This window comes from Rhopilema esculentum, chromosome 10 (genome assembly GCF_057945365.1).
Source record: "Rhopilema esculentum isolate cy_ngs chromosome 10, ASM5794536v1, whole genome shotgun sequence".
NCBI lineage: Eukaryota > Metazoa > Cnidaria > Scyphozoa > Rhizostomeae > Rhizostomatidae > Rhopilema > Rhopilema esculentum.
In genome coordinates, this window is record NC_142824.1 from 9,611,633 (window position 1) to 9,627,989 (window position 16,357).

At 34.2% G+C, this 16,357-nt stretch overlaps 2 protein-coding genes across 3 annotated transcripts in view; one reads left to right on the top strand and one right to left on the bottom strand.

Moving 5' to 3' along the window:
• Positions 1-15,876, top strand: part of LOC135694767 (uncharacterized) — a 30,817-nt gene extending 14,941 nt beyond the window's left edge. Inside the window, exons 4-7 of one of the 2 annotated variants that reach the window (XR_016144119.1) lie at positions 7,461-7,605; positions 9,050-9,118; positions 10,994-11,088; positions 11,995-15,876. Coding sequence is in view for 1 of the 2 variants with exons in the window: in XM_065213658.2 (XP_065069730.1) it covers positions 7,461-7,470 (10 nt within the window). In the remaining variant the exon portion in view is untranslated. Of the gene's footprint in view, positions 1-7,460; positions 7,633-9,049; positions 9,119-10,993; positions 11,089-11,994 lie in introns of those variants that run through there. The other variant, XM_065213658.2, reaches the window with a different exon arrangement.
• Positions 1,382-16,357, bottom strand: part of LOC135694750 (sodium channel protein 1 brain) — a 28,574-nt gene continuing 13,598 nt past the window's right edge. Inside the window, exons 6-22 of the mRNA XM_065213615.2 lie at positions 15,778-15,969; positions 15,347-15,404; positions 14,688-14,832; positions 14,225-14,362; positions 13,535-13,915; positions 12,899-13,087; positions 12,030-12,371; positions 11,379-11,564; positions 10,784-10,928; positions 9,773-10,206; positions 9,086-9,259; positions 8,643-8,744; positions 7,736-8,011; positions 7,140-7,193; positions 5,940-6,185; positions 5,017-5,287; positions 1,382-4,823 (exon numbers count right to left, since the gene is read on the bottom strand). Of these exons, the coding sequence (XP_065069687.1) occupies positions 3,682-4,823; positions 5,017-5,287; positions 5,940-6,185; positions 7,140-7,193; positions 7,736-8,011; positions 8,643-8,744; positions 9,086-9,259; positions 9,773-10,206; positions 10,784-10,928; positions 11,379-11,564; positions 12,030-12,371; positions 12,899-13,087; positions 13,535-13,915; positions 14,225-14,362; positions 14,688-14,832; positions 15,347-15,404; positions 15,778-15,969 (4,475 nt within the window). The 3' untranslated portion in view covers positions 1,382-3,681. The remainder of the gene's footprint in view (positions 4,824-5,016; positions 5,288-5,939; positions 6,186-7,139; positions 7,194-7,735; positions 8,012-8,642; positions 8,745-9,085; positions 9,260-9,772; positions 10,207-10,783; positions 10,929-11,378; positions 11,565-12,029; positions 12,372-12,898; positions 13,088-13,534; positions 13,916-14,224; positions 14,363-14,687; positions 14,833-15,346; positions 15,405-15,777; positions 15,970-16,357) is intronic.

Here is a 16,357-nt window from a genome sequence, read left to right on the forward strand (position 1 = left end):
GTACAGCCAAGATTTTCAGTAATTTTTACACTAAGTATTCTCTTAAATTATTCTTAAACGATACCATTGGTAAATTATTCGTAGAGAGTAGTTGTTTAGTACAGCCAAGATTTTCAGTAATTTTTACACTAAGTATTCTCTAAAATTATTCTTAAACGATACCATTGGTAAATTATTCGTAGAGAGTAGTTGTTTAGTACAGCCAAGATTTTCAGTAATTTTTACACTAAGTATTCTCTTAAATTATTCTTAAACGATACCATTGGTAAATTATTCGTAGAGAATAAAAGAGAAAATATGATGTCCGAGCCACGACATCGAACTGTTTGATTGAGATTTAGATCACATGCTCAAATTATATTCATAGCAGTATGAGTTTGTATTAGATAGAGATAGATCACGAATCTAGAAAAGGTAATTTTCAAGGATTTCTCTACATCGCAGGTCTCCGCCCCTAACTAAAGACACCATAGAAACCATGAAACTCCGAACCAACATACAATTTTTTTGCTGTTGTTTTATTTTTTATTTTTATTCCTTTCATTCTAATTTCATTTTTTATTTTTAGCAGTTTTATCCTCTGAAATCTTATAAACCATCTTCTTGTAATACCTTAAATCCTTGAATTACCCCCTTGGGGGCTTATTTATGTTTGATATTTTTGGGCTTATTAGAGGGGGGCTTATACGAGGGGAGGGGGGCTTGTAAAATTATTGTAGACATTAAGAAGACATTATTAAAAGACCTCATTTATTTCAGTAGGAATTTCTTTATGAGCATTTCATTAATTATTACCAAAAGTATGAATTTGGTGTGGTAATTTAGAAAAACGCAATAGGCAACCTCAGATGGCAAAAATCATCAATTGAAGGGTCCAATTCGAGAATTGATGTTAACAGTGGGGATTTATTCGAGGGGGGCTTATTGACAACTTGTAACTAGGTCTAGAGTGGGGGCTTATTCGAGTGGGGGCTTATTCGAGGATTTACGGTATTGAAATTTTAATTCACTTGTTACTCGATATATCAATTCACACTTTAAAGTGCCTGCTGAGGCCAGTTCCTCTACTAACTAGTTTTAGCGAAAGCATTAAATTATTTAAAATTCAAAACCCTTTCTTTAAAATATCTTAAACCTTTCTTGGCTTGATTCATTTCATTGGAAACGCTATATTCATTAGGAATTATGAGCAACACTCAAGCAGGTCAGGTAACAAAGTGATTTACGTCTTTAGCTTTAAATTTGTTTTTTTTTAACATTTACGTTTATTCAACCAAACAGAAGTCCATTATTCCACGTGCTTTTTCAGTTCTAAGATGAGGAACTTCACAACAAATTCACAAATAACCTTAAAGAAAACCCTCAAAACAGTAAAACGCACTAGAATCGACTATTAATTTGATTGTTACAGAGAAAATATTAACTGGCAGTAGAATTGTGAGGCAAGAATACATTGAGATAATATAAAGTACATTTTGATAGCTGGTAGTTTTACGTTTAATATAAATCTAACGTGTTTGCTTACAGTCAAAGAGAAAGAAGTTCAATCTCAGATGTTGGCAATATTAGCTTAAAAAAATACGTGTATTGCAATGGGCATAACCCATTCTGCAGGCTGATGGTATTTACCGACGTATAGCGACAGTACTTTATTATTTATCAATAAATTCCTATAGAATTTCCAGCATTTTAGGTCCAAAATTGCGCATAATATTTTGAAATCATCAGGACAAATGCTGAAATATTGAGTATCTTAAAAATTTAACGATTCATTTATCTAATTAACGATTTTGTAATCAAGTTTGTTAAATAAATTTCTGCCAACTCCCTAGCTATGAATCGAATCAATACTAAAGAAATGTTTTATCGAAATAGATTACGAATTTGATCAACACTTTAAACATGCTAATGAACGACCTTCCAAGGCTCTTCTCCGTTATCAATTACACGTGCAACTAAGAGGCAAGAGCTCTTTGGGAAGATTTTAATTTCTATTCGAGCTTATTTTATGGAATGCCGTTATTTCAAGTTATCATTGAAGCGATATTTATTTCAATGTGTGGTGATACTTATATCAGTGTTGGGTGATATTTATACCAGTGTATGGCGCTTATTTTTACCAGTGTAGGTTGATATTTAAATCAGTGTTGGGTGATATTTATAACAGTGTAGGGCGATATCTATATTAGTGTTCTGTGGTAATTATGCGAGTGTAGGGCGATTTTGTATCATTGTTGGGCATTGTTTTATCTGTGTTGGTCGATATTCTTGACAATGTAGGGTGATATTTACATCAGTGTTAGTTGATTTTATACCAGTATAGGGAAATTTTGTATCAATGTTGGGCGTTCTTTATCGGTGTTGGGCGATATTTATTCCAGTGTAGGAAATTTTGGTCCTAGTTAAGGGCAATATTCTACCTGTGTTGGGCGATATTTATGTCAGTTAAGGTCGATATTTCTATGTGTGTTGAACGATATTTATCTCAGTTAAGGTCGATATTTATATCAGTGTTGGGTGATATTTATATCAGTACTGGGTGATATTTTTTCCAGTGCCGGACGATTTTTTGTATCAGTGAAGGGCGATAATCTATCATCGTTGGGCGATATTTTTATAAGTTAAGGTCGATATTTATATCAGTGTTGGGCAATATTTTTTCAAGTGCCGGACGATTTTTGGTATCAGTTAAGGGCGATATTCTATCAATGTTGGGCGATATTTATGTCAGTTAAGGGCGATATTTTATCAGTGTTGGACGATAATCTATCAGTTATGTGTGATATTATAATGCAAGAGAAGAGCTAATTTTGATTAATAGCAAGATGGGTTATGTTTGGTTTGTCTGCTAAACTGGAATGCAATCGAACATCATAATTGGCTCTTTGTAGTACCACTTTGCCATATTAAACAAACGTTTGTATCATTTTTATTACACAGACATTTGGCCCTGATACTGCTCTCTCGATGCCAATATAACTAAACTATTTCGTGTTTTCAGAGAAACTTTTTCAAATAGAATTGATTTTAAAAAAATTTCGAAATTGAAGATTAAAAAATTAACTGCTACAAAATATACCTTGTTATACATTTATATATTTCTGAAACCTCAACTTGCATTTCTATTGATTTGAAATGAAACTTAACATTCCAAATGGTCTTTAATTGCTTCAATATTCATTTCACGGCAGCACCTCTCACCTTCTTTCAGGTAGTTTTTACTTCAGTATAACTATTGCTTCAATCCATGTAATTGTTTGTACCTGATTCCTTCAATATTCAAAAATTACGGAATTTTGCTGTTTCCTTTTGTATCATAACGACATAATTTGAAATACGTAATCCTCAGTGAATCATAATTTTCAATATTTTACAAATTAAGCTCCGGTGGGTAGCCAAAGTCCATTTCAAGGGTGCATTACTCAATATTCATTGATGAATTGCTGCTAATAATCCAAGCTATGCCAATAAATACTGAATTTACAATTGAGATGGTAACTGACTCGGACCAGTTGCTCATTGTCTGTAATTGAGGAACAAAACAACTAGGTACGTTTGCGTGTTGAGCCAGGTCTCGGAGTTCTAGCGACAACGAACTCAATATTTTGAAACATTGCAGCACGACAATGCTGAGCATGACGATCGTATGCCATTTGCTTACAGCAATATTTACGTAACAATTTACTGTTTCCGTGGTGACTCATCTGCATCGCTCTCATCTGAGTCATTACCATCTGTGCTATTTTTGCCAGCTTGGTTTTTCCATAATATGGTAATCAAATGCTCAACTTGTTCTTGATTTCGTTCACGCGCTCTCAACGTCATGTTTTTACTGCTACTCATCTGCTTGATTTGTGTTATAAGAAGATGCCTCCGGAACACCTTCTGTATTCTGCGAGCCGCAGCGTTCTCGATTTTCAGTCTTTCTGCTGTTGTTATTTTAGTTGTTTCTTTACTTCGAGTCGGGAAAGAGGCACGGAATCTTTCCTCTACTTTTGTCATAACGGACAAAAAGTCCTGAGACTCCCCTCCTTCTACTTCTCCAATGGCCCTTTTGATAAGGCTGGCCATAATGTCCAAGCAATGGACTTTATGTCTGTCTTTCACTGGAATCTCATTCTCCTCAAGAAACCAGTAATTAGGTTTTGGTACTCGCAAAGGGCCATCTAGTGCATCCAGAAAGTCAGGCAACTGGTAATATTTAATGAATTGTGTAGCTTTTGGGTCGAATTGTTCCCAAACGGAGTAGAAAGCCTCAAGGTCGTCTTCCGTAATGCCAGCCTCGTCTTGGGACTGGGCTTGGTTGAAATTCTCAAGTATAACCGCGATGTACATGTTTATCATAATCAACACAATTGCTGTTATATAAGATACGAAGAAAAATATTGCAAGTGTTGGCGATCCACAATTATGATTGTTGTTATACTCCGGTCTCGGTGTTTTATCACATAAAGGCGGTTTCACCATAGTTGCCTCCAATACACCATTCCAGCCGGCGGCTGTTGCAATTCGGAATAGTAAGCACATACTGCTTCCGAATGTTTTGAAATTGACGATTTGGTTAAACGACCCCGTTTCTTTGATGTACATGAAGAAATTCATTCCCATAATTGCGTAAATAAACATCACAAGGAACAACAACGTTCCTATATTTAGCAAGGCAGGGGCGGATTTGACGATTGTGAAAAGAAGCTGACGAATTCCTTTAGCGCTGTCAAAAAATCGGAGCAGACGGCCTAAGCGAAACACTCGAATAACACGAAGAAGCCCTGGCGAGAAGTAAAGCTCTTCATTTCCTGACTTTAATTTTTCCCATAAAATCACTAAAAAAGGAAAGGATTTATTAAACTATGTTGCCACCGCAATAATAATTTTCACAATTCTTAAAGTCATAATGGTCAAATTTTACATCGGAATTTTTTAAAACGTCTATATTTTATCTTCATTCATTATTGCTTACTAATTATTTTTATAAACATCATAAAGTCTGGACGACATAAAGCCATTTTGACTTACCTCCAACTGAGAATACAACAACAATAAAATCGAAAACGTTCATGAAAGACTTGAAGTACTCTAATCTCATCGCGACCAATCGAATGATTGCCTCAATCGTGAAAATTCCAGTGAAAAGGTAGTTGAGATAATCAAGTGCGATTGTAACTTCATCTGACTGGCCATGGTGCTGTATCATCATCGTGAGCATGTTTGCGATAATCACAGACATGATAAACAGCTCAAATTGTTTCGTTGTTGTGAAATCGAACAGGGTTCCTCGCCATTTCGACTGTGAGAAAGAAGAAGTAATCTCAAGAACTTCTTTATTTGGAGAGTCTACTGTTTCACCGGAAGTTACAAAACACCTGAACCATAGGGAAAATGTAAGATATGTATGAAGAAGATAAATTTGTGTCAGAAGAATCTTATTCCATGAAAATCTGCAGGAATCTAAAGAGTTGTTTTCGGGAAAACGTTTAGTTCCTACCCAAACACTGACATCCATTTTCAAGGGCAAAAAAAGTCATCTCTCTATATCCTTAAGAAAGATTTTCGTTTACTATAAGACGGGTATTTATGTGAAACCTGTATGATATTTTCTTAACTATCAACGTTTTTCTGATAGAGTAGGCAAATATGGTCATATTTGGGAAACAGAAACGAAAAAAATAGATCACAATGCAAAATAAATGGCTTGTTTCTCCAAGATATTTGGCGGGCATTGTAGTCTTCTATTGTACCCAAGGCGTGCACTTAATATTATAACATAAAAGTTGTTTAATTTAGATAAATTTTCTGGAAGGTTAACAGTTTTGTTTCTTGTAGACCTTTAAAACGTAGGATTCTCGTAACATGTAAATAAATGATATCAAAATTATTTTAACTGATGCCACATTAGTTGTCAATATGCATGACAAGACAAACAAAGTGTAAAATATTACCGTTGGCCTTGTCAATCTTCTGGTCGGTTTTTTATCGGCTGCTGATTTCAAAGTATTAATCCAGTTTCGCTGACCGGCAGTCAGCAATATCCCAATACCATCCTCGTATTGCTGCTTCAGTCGATTGAAATTGTCAATGATGACTCCGATGAACAAATTGAGAATGAAGAATGCGCCAAGAATTATGAAGACGACAAAGTAAAGTTGTGTAAAGAAGTTATTCATTGGCTTCGGCTGCAAATTTTGCTGAAATGAATAGATGATATTATTAATTAAAATTACTGTTTGCCAGCCTGTCAAAAGTGTTCGATTCTGTATAGGTAGAGCTGTACACGCCTGATGATCGCATTAAGAGTAAATCTTGGAATAGCAACTTAGAACCGTCATGTTCTTTACACCAAATAGCGATGATACTATTATACTGGTTTCTGACAGTATATGATATTTGATTACTCAAGTTTTCATTACTTGTAATTTGTTTCAAATTCAATATCAAGATTTGACAGAAGCTTTTCTTTAACGATGATTCCTCATGTGAATTTTGCATGACAATAGTTCTTGCCCCAGAAGTCCAAGAGGCAAGAACATGTTATATAAAAAATATCTTACATACTAAGATATTGAGCTCACTTCACTGCTTCTTTTTACTACAAATTTACCCGCTAATTCATTCATTAATTCTTGTTTACTCATTTTGTGTATGTAGTGAAATAGTGAAATACTGCTTCATTTGTGCAATAGACAGTAAACATATCCTTGTCACAAATTACTTCAATCTACGCTGTAACAAAGTTGCCAAGTGGTAATATCATAAGATACCCTTAAAGAGCATCATAAAATACTTCTGGGATTGTATGAAATTCAGTTAGATATATCAAAGATTAGGGGAGATATTGCCAACGAAAGATTTAAAGTTTTCTAAAGGATCACTGTTATTGGCCTGGTTAAGAACAAAGAGACTAAATTAATGTGATTTGATTGGGAACGAGCTTTTGCTCAAGTAATCATATCGCCTGCAAATTTACCACAGATATAGCTGATCTTGCAAATTAAGAGGGAATATTTTTGTGCAAATTTGAAAATTTTCAAATGAACTTTTTGTGACGTCATCGCATTCATCTTTAATTAACGTATAGCAACTGAACATGATTTTCCTTGAGACCTGAGAAATACTTTTTAAGTGTCTCGGTCTGAACTTACTTCTCTACTGTCATATGCGTCCTGCATAACTTCAAACCATCCTTCCAAAGTTGCCTGAATGACAAAATCAAATAAAGATATTTAGCAATTTTATGTAGGTAGTATCAAAATATTTTATTCTTTCAACTTTTATAATAAATTCCATGATTATCAGACATTTTTAACCGATGAATTTTCCAAATGAAAGCAAAACAATGGAAATGCAAATCAAAATAATTTTCAGCAGTATTTTTATTTTCCTTTCCAGCTCTCTTAACCTTGTTTCTGGCTGATTATAGTTAAATAAATGGAAGACTACAAATGTACAATTTCCTTTTGTAGAAAGAGATAATTGAGAGAACACAAATCTTGTTATTGAGTCACGTGTTAACAGAGATAGAAGATGGAGAGAGCAAAAGTATCTGAAGTAGTGGTTGGCTAAAAATCTGAAGGAGAGATGTATTTGAAGTTCAGTAAAAAGGGTCGGGTGAGAAAGAAAAATATTGATTTTTTGGTATGTTATTTCGTTCATATTGATGCATTGAAGTCGCTTCTTCACACTTTTAAATCATGATCTTTGTCGCCGTTTGTAAAAAGTGTAATCCCGTTGCACTTACCGTTTGAAAAAGGGCCAGAAACCCGATCGCAGCATTATCAAAGTTGATATTCTTGTTTACCCAACGGTACCCTGTCACGTTTGTATTGTTTAAACACGATGCCTTGTCTTCTATCACCTCATAACTTAGCTGGTTTTCATCTTTATCCACACATCGAAAGAATTTTCCACCAAACAGCGTAAAGCCCATGACACTGAATATAAGCCAAAAAACGCCACAGACAAGCAACACATTAGCTATCGATGGTATTGAATGGACCAGCGAGTTCACCACGATCTAGATGAACAAAAAAACAGTTATGTTTTTCTTGCAACTTCAAGGATAAGGAAATTCCCAGATTTCACTCAATATTTTGTTATTGTGTATGTAAGAAAAGTTTCTTGTGAAACGCGAGAAGTGTTAAAGAAATAGGATACACAACAAATGTTTGGAATTAGTTCCTTTTGAGTATAGACCAATTCGACTTACGGCCTCGTTTTGGAAATTTCTCCAAATTTTATTATACGACTTTTTTAAGCTCAGATTTGGTTTTATCACAATAGATTTAGGCTGGATACAATTTTTTATTTTGTTTGTGCTTGTAATTTAGATTTTATGGAGAAATGAATTTTAAAAACTTGAAAGGGATTTGACCGCAAAAATCATTCCGGGGGAAATTGTAAGAAAATTATTACGGTCAAATCTCTTATAAAATTTTCATCTTTATGTCGTCATAAAATCAATATCCATGTAAATAATAAATAATGAATAATAATAAAAATAATAATGAAAATTTCCAAGTAGACTAAAATCATTGCTCTTAATCCGAATCTGAGGTTAGAATTTTTGTACAAAAGAATTTGAAGAACGAGACCGTAAGTTGAATTGGTCTATTCAAATCAATGAAAACAGAAGTATGGTGCAATACCTTCATTCCTTCGAATCTTGAAATAGCTCTCAATGGTCTAAGAGCACGAAGGGATCTCAATGCATTCAAATTAGGATTGCCAAATAGCGATGCCAGTGAGATCTATAAAAAGAAATTGAGTAACGTTTAAAAATAAGTCAAATAAACATCAACTGCAGATTCGGAAACGCATAACACAATTCCCGAATATTTATCATTATTTATCAAGATATCACTGTGCTGCAATTGGAAATAAAAATTAATTTTGAAACATTGTGAATAAAGGCTAAATCACAAAATCTCTTATAAAAAAAGTATATTTCAAACGTTACTTGGCATCAAGTGGAGTTATGTCGCATGAAGTTAAGAGATTGTTGTAATGTTGTAACTTTTTGTCATCATAATTTTATTCGTATTTTCATTTTTAGAATAAATTACGATAAGAAAAATTGACAAAATCTTACCACGACAATGAAAAAGTCCAACAAATTCCAAAGGTTTGTAAAATATTTTATACACCCAAAGCCAATGAATTTGATGAGAAACTCAAGTGTGAAGATGATGGCGAAGAAAAAGTTGCAATAATCCAGAAATACGCTCAATGTTCTTCTTTTTGATAAGTTGATATCTTCAAATACCTTTAATGAAAAGAAAATACGTTGATTTTTATTAGTGTCATTGCTACCACACTCCTTATGCAGAGACCCTTGTCAGCCAAGTGCTTCAACGTGTGAAAGAAAAAATGGAAACAGATGAAATCAAATTATTACAGAATATATATATACACATAGCTAACCCCGTCAAGTCTTACTTCGGATAACTCGGACTTGCACTAAGTCGAACCGATGTTCAATTCCCATTTTCCTACCTTATTGAAGTTGATATTCGTATCTCGGATAAGTCGGATATTCGAAAATTCGGACCATTTCCTAAACATCCTTGCAGATCTGATTTAACGGGATTCGGCTTTTATACTAAAAGATTGGTCGAAAATCGAAATATTCGATGTCGAAGATTCGATTTGCATTATCAAGGCGCTTATCAAAACATCTCATGGAAATTTTTAACTTGCAAAAGAGAGTACATAGAAAGGTAGTTAGACCACTAGCTGCAATTGTCATCAGATCAGATATTGTAAGTTTCTTACTCACCAAAGTGAGGCTGCTGAAGGCAATCAAAAAGAGGATGAGAAACTCGAAGTACTTGTTTTCAACAATGAATTTGCAGTAGTATCGAATATTGTGCCATAAGCGGCGTGGTGGTGAGTCAAGGTAGCTTGTATAGCAGCAGTTGCACGCATAGCAGCATAAGCAGAAACAGTCATCTATGTACGTCCTTTCCCTGTGAATTTCAATTTTCACCGACGACGAGGAATGACCTCTAGGTTGTTCTTTTCCCGCCTTCTCGCTCCCATTATCATCTAATTTGCCCTGAATTGCCAATTCGGTCACGCCAGATCCAGAAAATCTCCGATCTGCCATACCTTGAAGATTTCCATTTCGAGTTTGAAGCAATGAGTTGTCACTGTCATGACTGATAAGTGGAGGCGGTTTTAGATCGTTTCCATTCCCAAGCCTTCCATTTGCTAAAATTGCAAATTATTTACAATACATGATTACATTACATTACAAATTATTGAAGCAAATTTACAGTAAATTTGTCTTCTCAGATCTAAAAATGCTCCAGCTATGCTCTTTTCTCTAATTGCAAAGGTCAATAAAATAATTGAAGTGTCAAATACACATTAATGTATATCAAAGTTACTCAAAGTTCAATGTGTCAAAGTTCCCAACACCTAGGTCAATATGTCAAAGTTCCTGAAAGGTTAATAAGTCAGTGTCCTTAAAAGTTTATTTTGTTAAGTGAAAATAATTCCAATCAGTCGTTTACGTAATTCTTAAAAAGTTGCCTATATCTCAGAACTCCTTTTCTTTTTGGGAATTTTACCATACCCATTTGTTTTTTACAGTATTTGAGCATTTGATAAAACTTTTATAAGGTACAATTACAAACCCCTCAGATGTTGTTAGCCGAGCTAATCTGTTTAGTGGATTCATGGAAAATGCCTCGTGTTTTAAACACTATCATAAAACTAATGTTGAATTACGGTACTTTTATTTCAGCAGCGGTCTATGTGACTGTCAGTCTAGAGAAATAGTTACCTGGAATGACATTTCCATTTGAGTGTCCATTTATTTGGTTCCTTTGGTTCATTTCTATGAAAAGTCCATTCTTAGGATTTGCCTTTCCGTTTACCCCGTTGAAGTCACTCGCCATTAGGACCTCTGCAGTTTGATGCTCTCCATTCTACAAAACGACGTAGCTTACTTTGCATTTTATATCCAATCAAAATAACAAAAACTTTTTTGCAGGTCTGGCTGCTTCAATTTATATGTGTAAAATTATGTATGAGAAGATATGCTGGCCGAGAAAGCTTCTGATGTCTGGACATATGTATAAATCAAAGGTAAAACTCCTTAAGTATGGTTTGAATGGCCTCCGTAAAGTAATTGTAGCATTAGCTACTTTTGAGATATTTTGCTAGATAGTAGGAATTTTCTTTCAATTTGCATTCTGATTATTGTATCACCTATTTGCATTCCTATGATCCTTTTTATGCTTTATTATTTTTTTAGCATGATAAATATAATCTAATGCATTTTTCACTTTAGGTATGGAATAGGAAACTTTTTTACCGTACACTGTAGTATTATGCAGTTATCAACATGATAATTAAAGCAGAAATGTATTACGAACCATGTTTGCATCAGCTTTATTCTGTGTTTCGTCCTTTGATTTCCTTTTTCGTTTACTTTTGGTCCATTCAATCAATCTCTGCAATCTTGTCTTCTTCATTTCTTTGCCCTCTTCGTCATCTTCATTTCCTTTTAATGCATCACCACCAAATGAGCTCAGCAGCAAGGCAAGGAACAAATTCAGTACCTGCATTAAACAGTAAAATGAATTCAATTTCTTTGCAACTCATTCTTTATAACATTACAGAATCAAGTAATCCTTGGGAGTGCATTTGTTCTTGTCGTTAACTATGACGACATTTTCCGCTTGCTTTGCAGTATAATTTTATTTTAAAGCCAGCAGAACATTCTTGATTTGCCTAAGGCAGAATTAGCAATCAAGACTGGTAAACCAATTTTATAGCAATACATTTTTTTCAATGCATACCCAAGTACATTGATTTGAATTGTCGAACTTTATCAGTTAGAACCTATTATCTTTATTGATAAATTTATTTGTTGGTAGGTTACAAATTTTTGTCACGTATAAGAAGCTCTGTTTAATACAGAATACTATAAATGAATGGCAAATAAAAGCCAAGAAAATGACCATGATATGAAAATTGGATATTTTACAGCATCATCTTATCAACATATCAAGCAGCAGACTTACCACCCAGCGACCGATGACAAAGACGATAAAGATGAAGATAAAGGACGCGGGACTAGTTGCTCTGAGCAAATCCCATTGAGGTTCAATCCACTTGCCACAGAGAATTCTGAAAATCATCATGAAAGAGTTGCCAAAATTTTTGAAATTGTATCTTGGTATATTGCCACCGAAGACTTGTTCTGTGTACTTGCTTCCGAAAAGCTGCATACCAACGACAGCAAATATATAAATTATGATACAAAGGATGACCGTTATATTCCCAAGTGCTCCTATGCTGTTTCCTATTGTGCTCAATAGTTGTCCCATTGTCTTCCATGACTGAGCCAGCTTCAATACACGCAACTGTAAAAGAGAATATTTTATAATCAAGCACTATATATAAAACCTAGCTGTTGACTATTGATAAGGCTTTAGGCTAAACTGAATCCGCACGTAGACTGGCACATTTTGCAAACCAATGCTGTTACCCTTTATCTATTCTAACCTCAATAATTGCATTATTCTGCAGCCAGAATTAGTGCTGTCAAAAAGGTAAATAAGATTTTAGCTGCTGTCGCACTTATTTTGCAGAGAACTATCTCTGTTACAGCCGGTTTCTTCAATTTAAAGAACGTTTGGACTTTATCCAACATTCACGAATTAACTAAATCTTCATTTCGTGGACATCAAAAAATTATGTAAAATGTGTTAAAAGATTTGCTAGCAGGTCATTATGAAGTAAAAACTAAAGAAAGTAAATTATGAATAATTTCATATCTAATTTTTTAAATCAAGTGTTGCTTAAGATATTCCTGAACTTGTTTTTTTCAATTTTCAACTCCAAATTTTACATAGGCTAACGAAAGTTTCTTTAAAAATGCTCAACTTACCAATCGAAACACTCTCATAACACTGAGTCCACTGCCTGCAACGAGTTGTGATTCAGAAAGAACCAGGTCAAGTAAGCTTGCTACAACGAGGAAACCATCGAACAGATTCCAGTTGTTTCTTGCGTAGCCTCTTGGTGTCAATGCAATCAGTTTGAATATCATTTCAAGTACGAAAATGGCAGTGAAAATCTGTAACGGATAAGAGAACATGCAAATCAATGTAGACTTGGCAAAATGCTCCAAATCTAGTTGACTTTGCTAGGAGACAGTTCCTTTTTTCAAAGACCGACATATAACTTTTTGTTTGGAGGGGTTAGCCGTGATAAAACAGCCATGTTTTACAAAATAAAAGTGTTTTACTTATGCTACTTATGTTTTTTGGAAAGGCCAAGTCCCCCAGGTGACATCTAAATGTTGTTGTTTTGATTGGAGCTTTAAAATTGAACACAAGGGTGATCTGGTGCCTCAACGAAAATCTTCTATCTTGGTTTTTAAAATAAAACAAATGGCATTCAATTACTTTGATGTATTGGTAATCATAGATTTACAAGACTAATGAAACATTTTTCTCAATCTAGTTGTACTTACTCAAAATTGTTTATGTTCTAATGAAGCAAAAACTTTCTTGCAACTTACATAGTTTAATGTGTTTGAAATGATATCCATAATTTTTGGCTGTTTATAATGTTCGGTCGCCATTGCTATAGTATTCAGCATGATGCATGCAGTAATAAATCCTTCAAATATTGTACTTCCAACAAAGATGTACATCTTTACACGAATTTTAAGTATGCACGATGGGTTTTCCCCAAGTTCCGGTGGACCTATTTCAGTCTGCATAAACTCCTCTTGGTTTTTCTTTAGACTCTTTGGAAGGTTGTCAATATTGTACTGCTTTTCACCGTCAATTTCAACAACTGGGGAGGTTCCATGGAGTAACTCTGCTACGTGCCTCCCATCAAAAGAATACGTCGAGGCGCTTCTACGCATGTCCTCCAGCCGTTCGTTCTCACGTTCCTGAAAATCATGAAAAGATAAGTCATTTCAAAGGAACTACTCGCCGTATCATCAAACTGAATAAAAATGCCTGTGATAACAGAAAAGAGAAAGGGATGACAGAAAATTGTGTTTATATGATGCACAGTCAAAGCTTTTAGAAATCCACGGAGACCTTCTTTCTTCAAGACATTCATTGCTTAGTTTTAAAACCTACGTTCTTTATATCTGACAACCATGTACATCCTAAAAGCTTGAGTGTCAGTGTAAAGACCTCATCATTCTTCTTTTTCTTCTGATCATATTTGAAGATATTTACGAGATACTTACAAGATCAGGATCCCCATTGACTTCTTGCTCGTAGGAGGCACTGACCACGGCAAGAACTAAATTCAGCAGATAAAATGGGCCTAAGAAAACAGCTAGTAAGAAATAGATCATGTACGGCTCGCCCATGGCAGCTATCACCTAGAAATTAAAGTAAGCAATTAAAAGTAAGCATAATGGTAAGCATTTTTATGATGTTGAAATGAACGTCTTAGCCTAGCTGTAGAGCTGTAGTAATATTCACATTTGACTATTCATTTTCGCAGGGGTTTCATTTGATTATGATTTATACTGAAACTGCTTTTTCTGCAAAATAAAATTTTGTTTTGGAACCTGCAATTTTGACATTTTATTGAAAATTCTTGAACAAGCAAACTGCTGATGATTTTTTTTCACTTTTTTGAAACAGACTTTACTTAGTTATGAGATCATAGATTTCATACAAGCGTAACAATACGGTACTTACACTATCATAAACGCTTTCCCAGTAATCTAGTGTACACACTTGCAGGGATGTCAGCATAGCAAGAACGAAATTGTCATAACCTATATATCCAAACTTTGGGTTAGGCCCGGCTTCAGCAACACAAACATAGCCTTGTATGCAATTCCTGGAAAGAAGAATTCGATCTTTTTAAGAAGAAAACTTTAAGCATTAACTAAAACATATTTTAAAAGAAGCATAAACAATCTTTCAGAGAGTTGAATTTTCTATCATATATATCAAAACAATTTTTGGCTGTTCTTATCCATTGGAATCTTTTTTTTCTGTTTTAACGTAATGAAGCGGTTGGATAACCAATTATTTCCGAGCAATCTTTTTAGCAATAGCAACGCTCCCCTTTTCAAAGATCCTAAAAAACATTTCAAAAAGATTGAGTAACTGACTTTCAACATCCATTTATTCTCTAATGAAGTTTTTGATAGATCTTTATCTATTTTGTTTTGCTTTATTCAACATATGATTTAAACTTATTTTAATGGCTATTCGACAAATATTTCAAATATTAAAACACAAGTAATCTTTTCGATACTAAGAAATGTAGCATAAAACTGCAAAACGTTTGTTCTTCCAATAAATGATCAGGTGGTCAATTTAATAAGGGAACTTAAGATTAATCTTACCAAGCTGTAGATGCATTTCCACAAATAACACCTCCTATCTGAGGCTGATACCAATTACCTTGAGATAGAAAAAAACAATTATTAATTGAAAACGCTCTGTCGCATTGTTTCCTGTCACATAGTTGAAAACGTTCTGTCACATAGTTGAAAACGTTCTGTCGCATTGTTTCCTGTCACATAGTTGAAAACGTTCTGTCAAATTGTTTTCTGTTCACAATGCATATCGGTTCGGTACTTTTCATAATGTAGTTTTTACAATAATATACCATTTCTTGTGGAAAGCGTTTCAAGCATTCAAGATAAAGAAGTTTCCGATATTCATTTATGAGTCTTTCTGTTTGGCCAAATATTTATGGCCAAATTATACTTAATGTTGTTAGAGAGCATTTCGTCAAAACTGTGACAAACTACCAGACCGTTAAATAACTCACTTTTGTTTTTATAGAAGTCTTGGTTAAATGTTGGTATACCCGGCCCGGTTCGCACACATCTTGACTGCAAACGGCCAGTAAATAACTGGAGCCCAATAAGGGCAAAAATTGCAATGAAAAACAGCGTCAGTATTAGGACGTCTGTCATCATCCGCATTGATTTTAACAGTGTATTCACCATTGCTTTTAATCCTGAGCAAAGAAATATTTGACGAAGTTAATTACAAATATAGAATAAATAACCTTCAAATATCGACAGTTCTTTTTTCAAATCAATTATTCTACAACAAAAAAATTAATACAAGATTTAAAGTTCCTTTCTAATTAGTATAATATGTCAACGCCTCTTTGTCTGTCACTATAAAGTAATTTTGACTTTCTTTTCAGTCCAACTCGAATCCATCGGAATTTTTAGTGTAAGTTAAATATTCTCAAAATTGAATTTTTGATTTATGTGAAAGTATAATTTAAATTAACAACAGCTGGGTAACAAGCAATGTCACGAATTCATTGCTATAAAGCTAGATTTCTTAACCCAGAAAAATGCTATGCAACTTTTTAAAACGTCAGTGCAACACCT